At 62.2% G+C, this 19,586-nt stretch overlaps 1 protein-coding gene across 4 annotated transcripts in view; it reads right to left on the bottom strand.

Annotated features, from left to right (window-relative positions):
* Nucleotides 1-19,586, bottom strand: part of LOC116953320 (centrosomal protein 85L) — a 114,369-nt gene that overhangs the window by 10,413 nt on the left and 84,370 nt on the right. For 3 of the 4 annotated variants that reach the window (XM_076074924.1, XM_076074927.1, XM_076074928.1), the window contains 9 exons: nucleotides 11,475-11,602; nucleotides 10,433-10,565; nucleotides 9,165-9,356; nucleotides 8,835-8,987; nucleotides 4,388-4,500; nucleotides 3,424-3,597; nucleotides 2,983-3,100; nucleotides 834-1,004; nucleotides 17-236 (listed from right to left, as the gene is read on the bottom strand). In XM_076074924.1, coding sequence (XP_075931039.1) covers nucleotides 17-236; nucleotides 834-1,004; nucleotides 2,983-3,100; nucleotides 3,424-3,597; nucleotides 4,388-4,500; nucleotides 8,835-8,987; nucleotides 9,165-9,356; nucleotides 10,433-10,565; nucleotides 11,475-11,602 — 1,402 coding nt within the window. The remainder of the gene's footprint in view (nucleotides 1-16; nucleotides 237-833; nucleotides 1,005-2,982; nucleotides 3,101-3,423; nucleotides 3,598-4,387; nucleotides 4,501-8,834; nucleotides 8,988-9,164; nucleotides 9,357-10,432; nucleotides 10,566-11,474; nucleotides 11,603-19,586) is intronic. The other variant, XM_076074926.1, reaches the window with a different exon arrangement.

Genomic DNA, 19,586 nt, shown 5'->3' with positions numbered 1-19,586 from the left:
CCTCACACGCACTCACAGTGCAGGCCCAGCAGCTGGGACAGGTCGGGCTGGCGCCCCTGCGCGCGAGCGGTCATCACGTCGCACAGCACGCGCATCTCCCGCTGCGCAGCGCACAGCTCCGCCACCACCTCGGCCACAACCTCCCCCGGGCCCTCGTCCCCCGGGCCCGCGGCCCCCTCCAGGCGCTCCTGCAGCTCGAGGCAGCGGGAGAACAGCCCTTCCTTCTCGGCCGTCAGCTGCTGAGTCGAGGTCACGTGGGGTGGCGGGGAGGGGAGGGGGAGGGCGGTACACGGGGAGGTGAGGGCACCAGGTTACGGAGGTACGCGGACTCGAAGGGGGGGGTGGGGGGGGGGGCATGCCACGGAGACACACACGGGGACAACACGGGGGGGTCACGGGGACACACACGGGGAGGACACGGGGAGGACACACACGGGGACACACACGGGGAGGACACACACGGGGAGGACACGGGGACACACACGGGGAGGACACACACGGGGACACACACGCGGAGGACACGGGGAGGACACGGGGAGGACACACACGGGGACACACACGGGGAGGACACACACGGGGACACACACGGGGAGGACACGGGGACGCGGGGACACAGGGCTGCTTCGTTGCCCTATTCAAGTCGTCCTTAGCCTTTACCCCCCCCCCCCGCCCACACAAATCAGCGTGCCCCCCCTCCATCTACCCAACAACTGACCCCACAAACCCATCATTAATGATGACCCCCGACCCCACTTCCCACGAACCCCGGCGTCACCTATCCCCCCCACCCCCCCACCACCCCCCCCCCCCACCACCCCCCCCCCCCCGCGCACCGCCTTGACGGCCACGAGCAGCTCGTGGGCTCGGGCGTCGTGCTCGGCCGCCAGCAGGCGCAGGGCGTGGTGCTGGCGCTCGGCGCCGCCCGCACGCTCACGCTCCGCCGCCTCCTGCTCGGAGCGCTGCTGCGCCAGCGCATCCAGGCGCCTCTGCTGGTTCTCCATTATCTGGGGGGCGGTGGGGGGCACGGGGGGGGGGGCGTTGAGATGTGGAGGAGGGGGGGGGGCGGGGGCATCGTCACCTCGGCTACGGCTGCCCCGCGCCACAGTGCAGTGGGACGGGCACCGGAGGGAGACCACGGGGGACAGGGAGACACAGGGGACATGGAGACACAGGGGACATGGAGACACGGGGGACAGGGAGACACAGGGGACAGGGAGACACGGGGGACATGGGGGACATGGAGACACGGGGGACAGGGAGACACGGGGGACATGGAGACACAGGGGACATGGAGACACAGGGGACAGGGAGACACAGGGGACAGGGAGACACAGGGGACATGGAGACACGGGGGACATGGAGACACAGGGGACAGGGAGACACAGGGGACAGGGAGACACAGGGGACATGGAGACACAGGGGACATGGAGACACAGGGGACAGGGAGACACAGGGGACATGGAGACACAGGGGACATGGAGACACAGGGGACATGGAGACACAGGGGACATGGAGACACAGGGGACATGGAGACACGGGGGACATGGAGACACAGGGGACACGGGGGACATGGAGACACAGGGGACATGGAGACACAGGGGACACGGGGGACATGGGGACAGGGAGACACAGGGGACACGGGGGACATAGAGACACGGGGGACATGGAGACACGGGGGACACGGGGGACAGGGGACATGGGGACATGGAGACACAGGGGACACGGGGGACATGGGGACAGGGAGACACAGGGGACATGGAGACACGGGGGACATGGGGGACATGGAGACACGTGGGACACGGGGGACACGGGGGACATGGAGACACGGGGGACATGGGGGACAGGGAGACACAGGGGACATGGAGACACGGGGGACAGGGAGACACAGGGGGACACGGAGATACGGGGGACATGGGGGACACAGGGGACATAGAGACACAGGGGACATGGAGACACGGGGGACAGGGAGACACAGGGGACATGGAGACACGGGGGACATGGAGACACAGGGGACATGCAGACACGGGGGACATGGAGACACAGGGGACACGGGGGACAGGGAGACACAGGGGACATAGAGACACGGGGGACACGGAGACACGGGGGACAGGGAGACACAGGGGGACACGGAGATACGGGGGACATGGGGGACACAGGGGACATAGAGACACAGGGGACATGGAGACACGGGGGACATGCAGACACAGGGGACACGGGGGACACAGGGGACATAGAGACACAGGGGACAGGGAGACACGGGGGACATAGAGACATGGAGACACAGGGGACACGGGGGACATGGGGGACAGAGAGACACAGGGGACAGGGAGACACAGGGGACACGGGGGACATGGGGGACAAAGAGACACAGGGGACAGGGAGACACGGGTGACATGGAGACACAGGGGACACGGGGGACAGGGAGACACAGGGGACATGGAGACACGGGGGACAGGGAGACATGGAGACACAGGGGACAGGGAGACACAGGGGACACGGGGGACATGGAGACACAGGAGACATGGAGACACGGGGGACAGGGAGACACAGGGGACATGGAGACACAGGGGACAGGGAGACACAGGGGACATGGACACACGGGGGACAGGGAGACACAGGGGACACAGGGGACAGAGAGACACAGGGGACATGGAGACTGGAGGATTGACACGATGGGGATATAACACAAGAGGGTAACGAGCCCCCCCTCCCCCCCCCTATTGTGGTAAGAAAACGAAACCCCCTGTCTACAGTGCACTTTGGTGCAGTCCACACCGACTGTTGCCTGCAACCAAGTGGGGCCACTCTTCACGGTGGGGCGGGAATGTTTAAGGGCTTCACCTCGCGTCTTACAAACAGGAGCAAATACCCCCCCCCACGCCCTCGTGCTTTGGTACGGTCCACCCCACGTCGCCCGCTGCAGTGTGGGTCACGCCACTGCGCGCGGAAGAGGCGGGGGGGGGGAGGTGGTGGGGGGTTCACCTTGCGCGCACGTTCACAGTCGTCGCGGAGCCGCTGGTTGTCGCGCTGCAGGGACTCGAGGCCCAGCACCGGCAGCCGGGCGCCGTCCGACAGACAGCGCTCCACCTTCTGCTGCAGCCTGGCGCGGGGGTAGGCGGGGGAGGGGGAGGGGGGGGGGCGGTAGGTGAGGGGTCCTCAGGACAGGCGAGTAGAGCACCGGGCAGCTCGGGGGGTACGCGTGCTAGGCCATGGGGACGGTGGGCGGTGCGGAGGGGCGAGCGATATACACGACGGGTGAGGTGAGCGGTACACGGAGCTGGTGAGGGCTACACAGGGTAGGGGAGTGGTGCACGTGTCGCGCGTTACAGAGCGCTGGGTGTGTGCGTATGTCCAGTCGCCTGTCTGCCCTTCTCTTCGTCTCTCTGTTCGTTACGTCCGCCCGCCCGCCCGCCCGTCCCTTACGTCTGCACGGTGGCCACGAGCTCCTGCTCCCGCTGTCGGAGCGAGCGCAGCTCCCCCAAGCTCTCCGCCAACCGTCGCTCGCCCTCCGTCTCCCGCTCCCGCAGCGCGCGCTCCATCTCCGCGGCGCGTCCCTCCAGCTCCGCCTGCTTCTGCGCCACCGCCGTCTGCACCTCCCTGCCCGGCGGAGGTGGCGGACGGAGGGACGGACAGACAGGCAAGGAGGTCGGACAGACGGAACGACGGGAGAAGCGGAGGAACGGACCAACGGACGGACGTGCCGACGGACACGTCGATCGCCCGAGGGTCGGGCGGGCGACAGCTGGAGAAATGGAGAGAGGGTCGGGACGGACAAAGAGGGCTCTCACCCCTAGAGGAAACTAATCCACACTCAGCTAACACGTTTACTCGGCGACAAAACAAACCAGCAGCTAAAGTGCAAATCCTCGGTGGCCAAGACGATGACGTCGTGGGGCGACACGTCGCGCGTCATTGACGATGACGTCATCGGGCGACACGTCGCGCGTCATTGACGATGACGTCGTAGGGCGACACGTCGCGCGTCATTGACGATGACGTCGTAGGGCGACACGTCGCGCGTCATTGACTATGACGTCATCGGGCGACACGTCGCGCGTCATTGACGATGACGTCGTGGGGCGACACGTCGTGCGTCATTGACGATGACGTAATCGGGCGACACGTCGCGCGTCATTGACGATGACATCGTGGGGCGACACGTCGCGCGTCATTGACGATGACGTCATCGGGCGACACGTCGCGCGTCATTGACGATGACGTAATCGGGCGGCGCGTCATTGACGATGACGTCGTGGGGCGACACGTCGCGCGTCATTGACGATGACGTCATCGGCGACACGTCGCGCGTCATTGACGATGACGTCATCGGGCGACACGTCGCGCGTCACCAGGGCCCGCGGTCGCATCGCCCGCCGGGCGGCCCTACCTGTCCAGCAGGGAGTCCCTCTCGCGGAGGCGGCTGTCTCTCTCGCGGAGCTGGGCCTGGAGCTCCGCCGTGGAGCCCTCCAGCTGGGCGGCTCGCGCCTCCGCTTGCTCCAGCTGGAGGCGGGCGGGAAGAACACGGAGCGGGGGAGTCGGGGTGTGTGGGGTTGACGTTCCGAGTGAAGAACACGGAGCGGGAGAGTCGGGGTGTGTGGGGTTGACGTTCCGAGTGAAGAACACGGAGCGGGGGAGTCGGGGTGTGTGGGGTTGACGTTCCGAGTGAAGAACACGGAGCGGGGGAGTCGGGGTGTGTGGGGTTGGCGTTCCGAGTGAAGAACACGGAGCGGGGGAGTCGGGGTGTGTGGGGTTGACGTTCCGAGTGAAGAACACGGAGCGGGAGAGTCGGGGTGTGTGGGGTTGGCGTTCCCAGTGAAGAACACGGAGCGGGGGAGTCGGGGTGTGTGGGGTTGGCGTTCCGAGTGAAGAACACGGAGCGGGGGAGTCGGGGTGTGTGGGGTTGACGTTCCGAGTGAAGAACACGGAGCGGGGGAGTCGGGGTGTGTGGGGTTGACGTTCCGAGTGAAGAACACGGAGCGGGAGAGTCGGGGTGTGTGGGGTTGACGTTCCGAGTGAAGAACACGGAGCGGGGGAGTCGGGGTGTGTGGGGTTGGCGTTCCGAGTGAAGAACACGGAGCGGGGGAGTCGGGGTGTGTGGGGTTGACGTTCCGAGTGAAGAACACGGAGCGGGAGAGTCGGGGTGTGTGGGGTTGACGTTCCGAGTGAAGAACACGGAGCGGGGGAGTCGGGGTGTGTGGGGTTGGCGTTCCGAGTGAAGAACACGGAGCGGGGGAGTCGGGGTGTGTGGGGTTGACGTTCCGAGTGAAGAACACGGAGCGGGAGAGTCGGGGTGTGTGGGGTTGACGTTCCGAGTGAAGAACACGGAGCGGGGGAGTCGGGGTGTGTGGGGTTGGCGTTCCGAGTGAAGAACACGGAGCGGGGGAGTCGGGGTGTGTGGGGTTGACGTTCCGAGTGAAGAACACGGAGCGGGAGAGTCGGGGTGTGTGGGGTTGACGTTCCGAGTGAAGAACACGGAGCGGGAGAGTCGGGGTGTGTGGGGTTGACGTTCCGAGTGAAGAACACGGAGCGGGAGAGTCGGGGTGTGTGGGGTTGACGTTCCGAGTGAAGAACACGGAGCGGGGGAGTCGGGGTGTGTGGGGTTGACGTTCCGAGTGAAGAACACGGAGCGGGGGAGTCGGGGTGTGTGGGGTTGGCGTTCCGAGTGAAGAACACGGAGCGGGGGAGTCGGGGTGTGTGGGGTTGACGTTCCGAGTGAAGAACACGGAGCGGGAGAGTCGGGGTGTGTGGGGTTGGCGTTCCCAGTGAAGAACACGGAGCGGGGGAGTCGGGGTGTGTGGGGTTGGCGTTCCGAGTGAAGAACACGGAGCGGGGGAGTCGGGGTGTGTGGGGTTGACGTTCCGAGTGAAGAACACGGAGCGGGGGAGTCGGGGTGTGTGGGGTTGACGTTCCGAGTGAAGAACACGGAGCGGGAGAGTCGGGGTGTGTGGGGTTGACGTTCCGAGTGAAGAACACGGAGCGGGGGAGTCGGGGTGTGTGGGGTTGGCGTTCCGAGTGAAGAACACGGAGCGGGGGAGTCGGGGTGTGTGGGGTTGACGTTCCGAGTGAAGAACACGGAGCGGGAGAGTCGGGGTGTGTGGGGTTGACGTTCCGAGTGAAGAACACGGAGCGGGGGAGTCGGGGTGTGTGGGGTTGGCGTTCCGAGTGAAGAACACGGAGCGGGGGAGTCGGGGTGTGTGGGGTTGACGTTCCGAGTGAAGAACACGGAGCGGGAGAGTCGGGGTGTGTGGGGTTGACGTTCCGAGTGAAGAACACGGAGCGGGGGAGTCGGGGTGTGTGGGGTTGGCGTTCCGAGTGAAGAACACGGAGCGGGGGAGTCGGGGTGTGTGGGGTTGACGTTCCGAGTGAAGAACACGGAGCGGGAGAGTCGGGGTGTGTGGGGTTGACGTTCCGAGTGAAGAACACGGAGCGGGAGAGTCGGGGTGTGTGGGGTTGACGTTCCGAGTGAAGAACACGGAGCGGGGGAGTCGGGGTGTGTGGGGTTGGCGTTCCGAGTGAAGAACACGGAGCGGGGGAGTCGGGGTGTGTGGGGTTGACGTTCCGAGTGAAGAACACGGAGCGGGGGAGTCGGGGTGTGTGGGGTTGGCGTTCCGAGTGAAGAACACGGAGCGGGGGAGTCGGGGTGTGTGGGGTTGACGTTCCGAGTGAAGAACACGGAGCGGGGGAGTCGGGGTGTGTGGGGTTGACGTTCCGAGTGAAGAACACGGGGCGGGGGAGTCGGGGTGTGTGGGGTTGACGTTCCGAGTGAAGAACACGGAGCGGGGGAGTCGGGGTGTGTGGGGTTGACGTTCCGAGTGAAGAACACGGAGCGGGAGAGTCGGGGTGTGTGGGGTTGGCGTTCCGAGTGAAGAACACGGAGCGGGGGAGTCGGGGTGTGTGGGGTTGACGTTCCGAGTGAAGAACACGGAGCGGGAGAGTCGGGGTGTGTGGGGTTGACGTTCCGAGTGAAGAACACGGAGCGGGGGAGTCGGGGTGTGTGGGGTTGACGTTCCGAGTGAAGAACACGGAGCGGGAGAGTCGGGGTGTGTGGGGTTGGCGTTCCGAGTGAAGAACACGGAGCGGGGGAGTCGGGGTGTGTGGGGTTGACGTTCCGAGTGAAGAACACGGAGCGGGAGAGTCGGGGTGTGTGGGGTTGGCGTTCCGAGTGAAGAACACGGAGCGGGGGAGTCGGGGTGTGTGGGGTTGACGTTCCGAGTGAAGAACACGGAGCGGGGGAGTCGGGGTGTGTGGGGTTGACGTTCCGAGTGAAGAACACGGAGCGGGGGAGTCGGGGTGTGTGGGGTTGGCGTTCCGAGTGAAGAACACGGAGCGGGGGAGTCGGGGTGTGTGGGGTTGACGTTCCGAGTGAAGAACACGGAGCGGGAGAGTCGAGGTGTGTGGGGTTGGCGTTCCGAGTGAAGAACACGGAGCGGGGGAGTCGGGGTGTGTGGGGTTGACGTTCCGAGTGAAGAACACGGAGCGGGGGAGTCGGGGTGTGTGGGGTTGACGTTCCGAGTGAAGAACACGGAGCGGGGGAGTCGGGGTGTGTGGGGTTGACGTTCCGAGTGAAGAACACGGAGCGGGGGAGTCGGGGTGTGTGGGGTTGGCGTTCCGAGTGAAGAACACGGAGCGGGGGAGTCGGGGTGTGTGGGGTTGGCGTTCCGAGTGAAGAACACGGAGCGGGGGAGTCGAGGTGTGTGGGGTTGACGTTCCGAGTGAAGAACACGGAGCGGGAGAGTCGGGGTGTGTGGGGTTGGCGTTCCGAGTGAAGAACACGGAGCGGGGGAGTCGGGGTGTGTGGGGTTGGCGTTCCGAGTGAAGAACACGGAGCGGGGGAGTCGGGGTGTGTGGGGTTGACGTTCCGAGTGAAGAACACGGAGCGGGAGAGTCGGGGTGTGTGGGGTTGGCGTTCCGAGTGAAGAACACGGAGCGGGGGAGTCGGGGTGTGTGGGGTTGACGTTCCGAGTGAAGAACACGGAGCGGGGGAGTCGGGGTGTGTGGGGTTGACGTTCCGAGTGAAGAACACGGAGCGGGGGAGTCGGGGTGTGTGGGGTTGACGTTCCGAGTGAAGAACACGGAGCGGGGGAGTCGGGGTGTGTGGGGTTGGCGTTCCGAGTGAAGAACACGGAGCGGGGGAGTCGGGGTGTGTGGGGTTGGCGTTCCGAGTGAAGAACACGGAGCGGGGGAGTCGAGGTGTGTGGGGTTGACGTTCCGAGTGAAGAACACGGAGCGGGAGAGTCGGGGTGTGTGGGGTTGGCGTTCCGAGTGAAGAACACGGAGCGGGGGAGTCGGGGTGTGTGGGGTTGGCGTTCCGAGTGAAGAACACGGAGCGGGGGAGTCGGGGTGTGTGGGGTTGGCGTTCCGAGTGACGCCGGCAATGGCCCACTCTTGCGAATGACGTCGCGGGGTCTTTAACTTTCCGCGGCGAGCGCAGCAGATGGATGATCGTGTAGTAGTATTTATAGTTATATATTTTTATCTATTTTTTACGGTTTTACACAGCACAGCTGTTTTTACCGGGGCCGCCTCGTTATGTTGACATGTTGACCGCGGTGCCGGCTGCAGTGATGCTCGTGACGACAGACCCTGCTCGTGACGACAGACCCGGGTGCCGTGCGTTGACTGACCGCGTCGACCGGCAGACGCACCAACCCCGTGCTCCTCGCCCACTCTGCCAACTCGCTGTGTTTTATCTGCCCGGCGCTCCACTCGTCCCCCCACAAACACACACACACATGCCCCCCCCCCCCACTCTCCCCGCCCCCCTCACGCCCCCCGCCGCCCCCCACTGCTCCGCCGCCCCCCACTGCCCCACACACCCCCCGCCCAAGCGTGACCTTGAGGCGGAGCGCCTGGTGGTGCTCCAGGGTGGGCAGGTCGGCCAAGTAGGTCTCCAGGCTCTCGACGCGCCGTGCGCGCTCCGCCCTCGCCTCCGCCTCGCGCTCCACGCGCTTGCGCATGGAGCTCAGCTGCTTGTCCCGGTGTCTCAGCTACCCCCGGGGAGAGACGCAGGCAGAGAGACGCCGTTGCCACGCGGTTCGCCTGCGGCGATCGCGCTGAGCAGTTGACGGAGCGCGCGGTGCGTAGCGCCGTGCTCCTCGCAGGGCGCTGGCGTCGCGGGGCGAGCGAGCCCCCCACACCCCCCTGCCCCCCCGGGGGGCCCTCACCTTCTCCTCCACCCTGGCGAGGCTCTCGGCGTGCTGGCGCGCCCCCCGGCTCGCCGCCTCGCCCGCCGCGCGCGCCCGCGCCTCGGCGTCCGCGAGCCGGCGCTCCAGCTCCCCGCGCTCCGCCGCCACCAGCGCCCCGGCTCGCTCCGACAGCTGCGCCCGCAGGGAAGCGCTCTCCAGCTGGGACTCCTGCTGGGGGGCGGCGAGGTCGGAGGGTCACGGGGGTCACGCCGCGGGGGGGTCCCGGCGGGCCGGCCCTACGGGTTTGCCCGTCCGCGCCTCGAGTGGAGGGGTCGCGCCAGTGGAGGCCTCGCGGGATCAACGGCACTGCCGCTATTCGCCCGGGCTGTGCTCGCCTGTCGTCGACGATGGGAAGTGACAACACCTTCGAGCCGCCGCCGCCCGTGGTGATCTCGGCGTTGTTACCCCGCCGAGAGACGAGCGGCGACAGCGGTTTTCAGAAGTCGGGGGGGGGGGGGGGGGGGTGGGCCCTATCGCAAGCTCAAGTTCAACCACTTCGAGAGAGACCTCGGCTTTCGTGTTACGGACACAGCGTTGCCAGACGGCAATGCGCACTCGAGACGCTGAGTTCGGAACCACCTCGTGGAGCGGCGCAGCCCACCGTACGAGCGTCGCGAGCGCACGAACAACGACGCTAGAGCGACGGACCCGTGTCGATCTGCGGTCCGAGCTCTCCATCGTAACCACGAGTTCCGAAATCGCGACGCGCGTTACAAGTCGTGTTTAACATTGCTTTTGATCTTCTTGTTGTTTATCCAGCAGGGAATTGATAAAAGCCCCCGTCCGAGAGGCTGCTGCCGTCAAACTTCCCAAGCGTGACGTCACGGCAGGAGTGACGTCACGCCTGCCGTGACGTCACGCCAACCGCCAGGGTAAATACCCCAGGCGACGTGTTTTACAAAGTTAAAACCACCACAATGCGTGATCAAGGGCTCACGAAACCGGTCGGCTCCCATTTTGATGCTTTTATCATCGACCAAGCTGAAGTGGCAGGCAAACAGCTGTGGCTGTTTTGTGATGAGATACATCGCAGAATCTGACAGCACAGAGCCACCCGGCTGCGGACCACCGCTCGATAAACTGGGGTATTTACCGTGCGCCGGCTGCCCTCTTTAGAATCAGAATCTTCACTCATCCTGGAGGAATCCTATGAGCCGTGAAGCTCTTTTTCCAGTCGGGGCGAGTCAGAACGTTACAACGACACGACAGGAGAGTGGCACCGGATTCCTGGGCCCCCACCGCCTTACCTGAAGGTGCAGCGAGAGAGCTGCTTGGTCCAGCCAGCCGGGCCGTGCGGACGGCGGGGGTAGCACCAGCGCCTGGAGTCGCGCCTCCGTCTCCTGCACTCGCCGCTGCAGCAGCAGCAGCTGCTGCTTCTGCCTGGGCGCGCGGAGCGGGCGCGGGTGGGATGCGCGTGGCCCAATGAACACGCGGACACGCAAGACGGGCAAACGCGTGGATGCACGTGAAGGAACAGACGCACAGACACACGGAAACGCGGGCAGGCGGACATGAGGTTTCCTAGCTTGGCATCTTCCGTTGACCCACCGCTAGCAATTCCCGCAAGGCCACGGGGCTTTGGAGTGGGCATCAAATGCGGGCACTGAGTGTGGATAAAACGACGCGGCAAGTTGGGAGCGCAGGTGGCGCGTCTGCCAGTCATCTGGGTCAGCAAGCCCATGGCATCTGGGTCTGTCCCGTGATCTAATGCTGCCATCGGAGAGCATTCCACGCTGCGCGAGGTGGCCTCTGAAGTGCACCTAGCCTGGCGCCGCGGTGACGTCACCGCCGCTTAGTGGCATACAACGGCTGATGTTGTTATTGTATGTTTGAGTGTATGAGTGCACGTACGAGCGTGTGCTTGTGTGCAGCTGTGCTACGAACCCGGCGACCCGGGTTCGATTCCCGCTCACGGCAAACACCGGTGACAATTATCTGAACCGGTGCTGGGACTCTCCTAGGTCGACTCAGCCTCAAATGAGTACCTGCTGCGGTGTGTAAACATCGCCACTGGGGAGACAAAGGCGGTCGGGCGTGGTGCTGGCCACCCACCCCTTCCGTGTGCTGTTCCCACCTTCATAGGTGCTCACTAACATCACTTGCCCCAACAGTCTGCTAAGGCTATACGGGGGACCTTTGTCTTTTTGTCTTCATTTACAAGCACACGTACGTACGTACGCATATGCGCGTGTACGTATGTGCGTGCGTGTCTATGTATGTGCGCGCGTGTGCATCTGCACACGCGCGCACATTCCGCTCACAGACGCTCGGATGGGTGGCGTGGCTCACTTCTCGATGGCCAGGTCCTTCTCCTGCAGGAGGGTCTCCTTCATCTTGAGCAGAGCGTCCCACTTGGCCAGCGCCGACAGGGGGAGACCCGGGTACGCGTCCTGCTGCCGGGCCGAACCATTCATCAGCTGCGCGCGGGGAGGAGGGGGGGGGCGGAATTGACAAAGTTATATTAAAACAACGCGCGTCGCTTTTCCAGCAGCCTACTGCCAAGTATTCGCGGTAGGTGGTAGGGGTCGGGGACGGGGGAGGGGCGATGATTTTCTGCGCGCGTTCCCGGAGCGATTTTTAAAATCTCTTTCCGTGACGCTGGCGAGCGAGCGAGCGGGCGGGCGGGCGATGGCCGCCGGACCCCTTTGACGTCCGGCGCCGCGTCGGGGGGCGGCACCGCCGGATTCAGATTGATAATTATTCATCCTGGGGGGGCCGGGGGGTTCGCGGCTCGGCGGTAGAGCGAGCGGTTCGTGATCGGAAGGTCGCGAGGTCAAATCCTAGTTGGGGGTGGGAGGTGGGGCTGGGTGGTGGTGGTGGGGGTGACTCAGCCCATCGACATCACCCCCCCCTCCCCTCGATAAAATGAGCGGCGAGTCGCTCGACATCGGTTGTCTGGTGGACAGACGTGCACCTGGCAAAGGAATGTGGAATGCCCGAGACCATGTCCACCGCGGACAGGGAGCCATTGAAATCATGACTCTGGGAGGTGGCGACAGCTGAGTTGGGGTGGGGGGGGGAGGCCTTCATCCAGCAGTGGATGGATCACGGCTGAACGGAGACGCAACCAAACTAAGGAGAGGCACGTCGGCCGTCACGTGACGCCCGGCCGTCACGTGACGGGGCTGGCGTCACCGTTACCATCGCCACAGCGGCTCCTCACTCACACGGGGAGCCACAGACTCACACACAGAGACCCACAGACTCACACGGGGACCCACAGACTCACACGGGGACCAACAGACTCACACGGAGACCCACAGACTCACACAGGGACCCACAGACTCACACAGGCACCCACAGACTCACACAGAGACCCATAGACTCTCACAGGGACCCACAGACACTCACGGAGACCCAAAGACTCACACAGAGACCCACAGACTCACGTAGAGACCCACAGACTCACGCAGAGACCCACAGACTCACACAGCAGAGACCCACAGACTCACACAGCAGAGACCCATAGACTCACACAGAGACCCACAGACTCACAAAGAGACCCACAGACTCACACAGAGACCCACAGACTCACACAGAGACCCACAGACTCACACGGGAACTCACAGACTCACACGGGAACCCACAGACTCACACAGGGACCCACAGACTCACACAGGGACCCACAGACTCACACAGAGGCCCACAGACTCACACGGGGCCCCGCAGACTCACACGGGGACCCACAGACTCACACGGAGACCCACAGACTCACACGGAGACCCACAGACTCACACGGAGACCCACAGACTCACACAGGGACCCACAGACTCATACGGGGACCCACAGACTCACACAGGGACCCACAGACTCACAAAGAGACCCACAGACTCACACATAGACCCACAGACTCACACGGGGACCCACAGACTCACACGGAGACCCACAGACTCACACGGAGACCCACAGACTCACACAGGGACCCACAGACTCACACAAAGACCCACAGACTCACACAGGGAGCTATAGACCTACACTGTGCGTACGAGCATGCATGCGCGTGTGCGTTGGCGCGTGTGCGGGCCTCTCTCCAGCAACACCGCCGGTGACGACGCTGCTGGAGCGGTGATAAATCGGCACGTCCGTTCACCGTCACAACTTCATCAGTTGGCCGAGCGGGCTGGAGGAGGATGCACGCCGCACGATTTGGCTCGCGCGATCCGAACCGAAGATCAACTGCGGAGACGTGATATCGGCCGCGACGGCACCGCCGCCGCCCGAGTCGCTTCGCGTTTTATTGTCGGTGGGGCTCGGCGGGCAACAGGCGGCGACCCCGGTTCGACTCCCCGCCACGGCCCAACGCCGGTGACGAACATCCGCACCCCTCCTTCCACTAGGTAGACTTAGCCCGAAATGAGCACCCGGCGCAGCGGGTGCCGGGGGGGGGGGGGGGGCGGCCGCGCGGCGTGACTGCGGCAACGCCGCCCGCTGGCGCGCCCTTGCCGGCCTCAACGGGGTGGCTCGCTAGCGGCAACTCTCCCCCCAGCAGCCCGCCGACTTCGCTGCTTCGCTCCGGGTGAACGCCGCGCGGGTTCTCTGCGATCTCTCGAGGACCACGACAACCAGAAGCGAAACACCGCCGCCGGGACAGCGAGTCGGACGGGCGCAAGCGCGGTGGCCCGGGTTAATGTGAGAACGGCTCATGAAAACAAGTGGTGGTTGATGGGGGGGGGGGGGCACGGTTGGCGAGTATAAATAACGCGACGGACTCAGCAGATATCCTGACAAGGGCACGTGCGGAATTCCGTGGGGATTATCTGGAACCTTCGCCAGCGCTAAGTGTCGTAATAAACATCGCCCCGGTCACATGCTTGGCCCCCGCGAGCACGCACGCGTACACACTCGCGCACACACGTACACACTCACGCACACACGTACACACTCACGCACACACGTACACACTCACACACATACACACTCACACAGTACACACTCACGCACACGTACACACTCGCGCACACACGTACACACTCGCGCACACACGTACACACTCGCGCACACACGTACACACTCGCGCACACTCGCGCACACACGTACACACTCGCGCACACACGTACACACTCGCGCACACACGTACACACTCGCGCACACACGTACACACTCGCGCACACACGTACACACTCGCGCACACACGTACACACTCACACACATACACACTCACACACACACGTACACACTCGCACACACACGTACACACTCGCACACACACGTACACACTCGCACACACACGTACACACACGTACACACTCGTACACACACGTACACACACGCACACACACGTACACACTCGCACACACGTACTCACTCGCGCACACGTACACACTCGCGCACACACGTACACACTCGCAGACACACGTACACACTCGCACACACGTACACACACACGTACACACTCGCACACACACGTACACACTCGCACACACACGTACACACTCACACACGTACACACTCGCACACACTCGCACACACACGTACACACGTACACACTCACCCACACAGGTACACTCACACACGTACACACTCACACACACTCATACACACACACGTACACTCACACACACGTACACTCACACACACACGTACACTCACACACACACGTACACTCACACACGCGCATAAACACACACGTACACACTCACACACACTCATACACACACACACGTACACTCTCACACACACACACACGTACACTCACACACACACGTACACTAACACACACATGTACACTCACACGCGCTCATACACACTCACACATGCTCATCCACAACAACAACCACCATTTGCCACTAAATGGCGGTGACGTCACCACGACGCTTGTGCCAGGCCATGTGCACCTTGAGGCCACGTGAAGTGTCGAACACCCGCTGGCAGGAGGTCACGGGGCAGACCCAGCAGATGCCATGGGTCGACTGACTGAGATGACTGAGATGACTGGCTGTTGCACCACCTGTGCCCCCCTACTGTGCCAACTTGCTGTGCTTTAGCCACCCGGCGCTCCGCTCGTTGTTGTGAGCGTCGCTTCTCCCCCCTCCGTTGTTGTTGGAGGGCGACTCTGCCTCCAACTACCCAGTAGCGTCCTTCATGAGCCTCCTCCACAGAGACCGATCTTGACACTGCTGGTACCAGTCATCGGCAAGTCCACTCAACTCCACATCCTCCTGTACCACATCACTCCATCTCTTCTCTAGCCCGTGCCACGCCTGTTTAGCCCCCTCAATCCGGCTGAACAAAAGCTGTTTAGGGCATGTGGTGGCTGGGCATGCGGGCTACATGACCCAGCCAACGCAGCCTTGCCTGCCGGAGGAGCTCACCGATGAGACTTTGTCCAGAGCTTTCAAGGATTTGTGAGCTCCTCACACAATCCAGCCTGGTTAGACCCCATCCAGGCAAGCTCCAGGTTCAGCATCAGCGCCTCCAATTCCTCCTCTGAGTGAGCAGCAATTACCATATCATCGGCATACATAACGTAGTTGAGCAATAGGGAACCATCCCATGACTGCACCCGGGAATCGATCAGCCTCCCATTATATCTGTACCAGATGGAAATTCCTCCGGTACAGCTATTGAAGGCTTCACAAACTACGTAGTCGAAATAGATGTTAAATAATGTGGGAGCCAGAGGACATCCCTGTCGCACCCCAAAGTGAACAGGGAATGGCTCCGACTCCCAGCCACATAGTTTTACCCGGGTCCGCTCACCATCATGAAGGTCCTTAATGATCGTGACCAGGTCAATAAAGCAGAGATGTAGGTCTTGTTGGAATCCCCTATACCTCTGCTGTAGCAGACGGACAGAAAAAATGACATCTGTGCAGGACCGCCCTTTCCTGAAATCACATTGGGACTCCGCAAGCCTCTCCTCAGCGTGCCTAGCAAGGCGATGTTGAATAATCCTTGCCAGGACCTTTCCCGGCACACTGAGGAGTGAGATGCCCCTGTAGCTGTTACAGTCTGTGCGGTCCCCCTTCTTAAAGAGGGGGACCACCAGGGCATCCTTTCAATCCTGCAAAACCCATCCAGTGGTCCAGACTGTTGTTATGATGCCATGTAGGGCAGTCTGTGCACAAACGCCACCCTCCCTCAGCATTTCACTTGGGAGATCATCTCTGCCCGGTGCCTTTTCTGGTCTCAGACTCTGGATCGCCTTCAGTACTTACACAGGGGGTGACTTCTTCCAATATTTGAGGCACCGCAGCCTCAGCAGGGTCATCCCCACTTTGTCCCACGTGATCCAGGCTGAGGGATGTCCCCTCCCCTAGGACCTCACAGAAATGCTCAACAAATTTGCAAACCTGTTCCTGGGGGTCCGGAGATCGGATCATCGTTTTTTCCCCTAATGATGGTAATAGGTGTGGCGCTGCAGGTAACTTTTTTGCTGGAATTAAATAGCGATTTGTGACTGTGGGCCATTGAGGCAGACTCCATCTCCTCAGCAACCCGCGACCACCACCCATCCTTGCAGCGCCTCACGGCTCTCCGAACCTCCGAGCGAAGGCTGCGGTAAGCCTCCTCATACACACGTACACACTCACATGCATACGTACACACTCACATACATACTCACACGTTCACACGTTCACACGTACACACTCACACGTGCACACTCATGCAAATGTACACGCACACGTACACACGTACACGCACGTATACGCGTGCCCGCACGCACGCTCGTGCGCACACACGTACACTCACATGCACGTGTGCAAACACACGTGCATGTGCACGCGCGCGATGGTACTAACGCGCACGCACGCACACAAGAATACACGCGCGCACCTACGTACACGCGCACGTCTGCACACGCACGCACATACAAACACACGCACGTACAGACATGCGTGCGCAAGCAGATGCACACACGCATGCACACGCGCATACGTACGCACGCATGCAAACTGCTAAACGCACACGTGCACACACACGCACGCGCACACGCACGCAGATGGGCGTCCCCCACCGTGTCGCCCACACAGGCCGTTAGCGAGCACCCACTGGAACTGCTTTTTGCGCGTCAGTTTCCCGTCCTTCAACACCGCAGCAGGACATCACGCCCGGCCGCCTTTGTCTCCCCAGGCCGAGACAGCACTGGAGGATGCCAAGGAGCCACTCGGACAGCACTCGCCGCTGCTCGCGCTGCCCACGGGCGCGATGGGAAGTGGGGTCGCCAAGTTCACGGTGCCGGGCGCACGCCGACCACTGCACCGCCGCTCCCCACGCACAATGGCAGCGGCCGTCACAACGTGGCGGTGACGTCACCGCAGCTTGCGCCAGGCTAGGTGCACTTTGAGGACGTGACACACACGCACACAATAACAGCAGCAGCAGCAGCCGCCGCTACTCGCCACTACGTGACGTCAGAGCAGCTTGTGCCAGGCTAGGTGCACTTTGAGGACATGCCATACGAGAGTGTCTGTATAGGGCTACGGGTCTCTGCGAGTCTCTGTGTCACTCTGTGGATCTCTGTGCGAGTCTCTGTGTCAGTCTATGGGTCTCTGCGAGTCTGTGGGTCTCTGCGAGTCTGTGGGTCTCTGCGAGTCTGTGGGTCTCTGTGCGAGTCTGTGGGTCTCTGTGCGAGTCTGTAGGTCTCTGTGCGAGTCTGTGGGTCTCTGTGCGAGTCTGTGGGTCTCTGTGCGAGTCTGCGAGTCTCTGTGTCAGCCTGTGGGTTTCTGCGAGTCTGTGGGTCTCTGCGAGTCTCTGTGTCAGTCTGTGGGTCTCTGTGCGAGTCTCTGTGTCAGTATGTGGGTCTCTGTGTCAGTCTGTGGGTCTCTGTGAGTCTGTGGGTCTCTGCAAGTCTCTGTGTCAGTCTGTGGGTCTCTGCGAGTCTGTGGGTCTCTGTGAGTCTGTGGGTCTCTGCGAGTCTCTGTGTCAGTCTGTGGGTCTCTGTGAGTCTGTGGGTCTCTGTGCGAGTCTCTGTGTCAGTCTGTGGGTTTCTGCGAGTCTCTGTGTCAGTCTGTGGGTCTCTGCGAGTCTCTGTGTCAGTCTGTGGGTCTCTGCGAGTCTCTGTGTCAGTCTGTGGGTCTCTGCGAGTCTCTGTGTCAGTCTGTGGGTTTCTGCGAGTCAGTGGATCTCTGTGCGAGTCTGCGGGTCTCTGTGCGAGTCTGTGGGTCTCTGCGAGTCTCTGTGTCAGTCTGTGGGTCTCTGCGAGTCTCTGTGTCAGTCTGTGGGTTTCTGCGAGTCAGTGGACCTCTGTGCGAGTCTGCGGGTCTCTGTGCGAGTCTGTGGGTCTCTGCGAGTCTGTGGGCCTCTGTGTCAGTCTGTGGGTCTCTGTGCGAGTCTATGGATCTCTGTGCGAGTCTGCGGGTCTCTGTGCGAGTCTGTGGGTCTCTGCGAGTCTCTGTGTCAGTCTGTGGGTCTCTGCGAGTCTCTGTGTCAGTCTGTGGGTCTCTGCGAGTCTCTGTGTCAGTCTGTGGGTTTCTGCGAGTCAGTGGATCTCTGTGCGAGTCTGCGGGTCTCTGTGCGAGTCTGTGGGTCTCCGCGAGTCTGTGGGCCTCTGTGTCAGTCTGTGGGCCTCTGTGTCAGTCTGTGGGTCTCTGTGCAAGTCAGTGGATCTCTGTGCGAGTCTGCGGGTCTCTGTGCGAGTCCGTGGGTCTCTGCGAGTCTCTGTGTCAGTCTGTGGGTTTCTGCGAGTCTGTGGGTCTCTGTGTCAGTCTGTGGGTCTCTGCGAGTCTGTGGGCCTCTGTATTTATGTATATTGAAATTCTTTCGCGCAGTACGTAGCTAACCATGCTAATCGGAGGTCTCTGTGTGAGACTGTCGGTCTCTGTGAGTCATCAGTCTCTGTGTGCGTCTGTGCATCACTGTGTGCGTCTGTGCGTCACTGTGCGAGTCGGTGGATCTCTGTGCGAGTCTGCGGGCCTCTCTGCGGGTCTACGCATCTCTGTGTGAGTCTATGGGTCTCTGTGCGAGTCTGCGGTTCTCTGTGCAAGTCTGCGGGTCTCTGTGCGAGTCTGCGGGTCTCTGTGCGAGTCTATGGATGTCTGTGCGAGTCTGCGGTTCTCTGTGCGAGTCTGCGGTTCTCTCTGCGGGTCTACGCGTCTCTGTGTGAGTCTGTGCGTCTCTGTGCGAGTCTATGGATCTCAGTGCGAGTCTGCGGGTCTCTGTGCGAGTCTGCGGGTCTCTGTGCGAGTCTGCGGTTCTCTCTGCGGGTCTACGCGTCTCTGTGTGAGTCTGTGCGTCTCTGTGCGAGTCTATGGATCTCAGTGCGAGTCTGCGGGTCTCTGTGCGAGTCTGCGGGTCTCTTGGCGATTCCGTGGGTCTCTGTGCGAGTCTAAGGAAAGGATGGATGAAATAAAATGTCAGTGGGAAGTTACAGGACAACAACAACAACAAGGACCAATCTTAAAGCACTCGAGCCTCAGAAGGGTCCTGGCAAGTTGTCACAGTGGGGGTCGGTGCCGATGA

Source organism: Petromyzon marinus, chromosome 51, assembly GCF_048934315.1.
Source record: "Petromyzon marinus isolate PM22_M1 ecotype Great Lakes invasive population chromosome 51, UKy_Petmar_22M1.pri1.0, whole genome shotgun sequence".
Lineage (NCBI taxonomy): Eukaryota > Metazoa > Chordata > Hyperoartia > Petromyzontiformes > Petromyzontidae > Petromyzon > Petromyzon marinus.
This window is presented reverse-complemented; position numbering and strand designations above follow the sequence as displayed.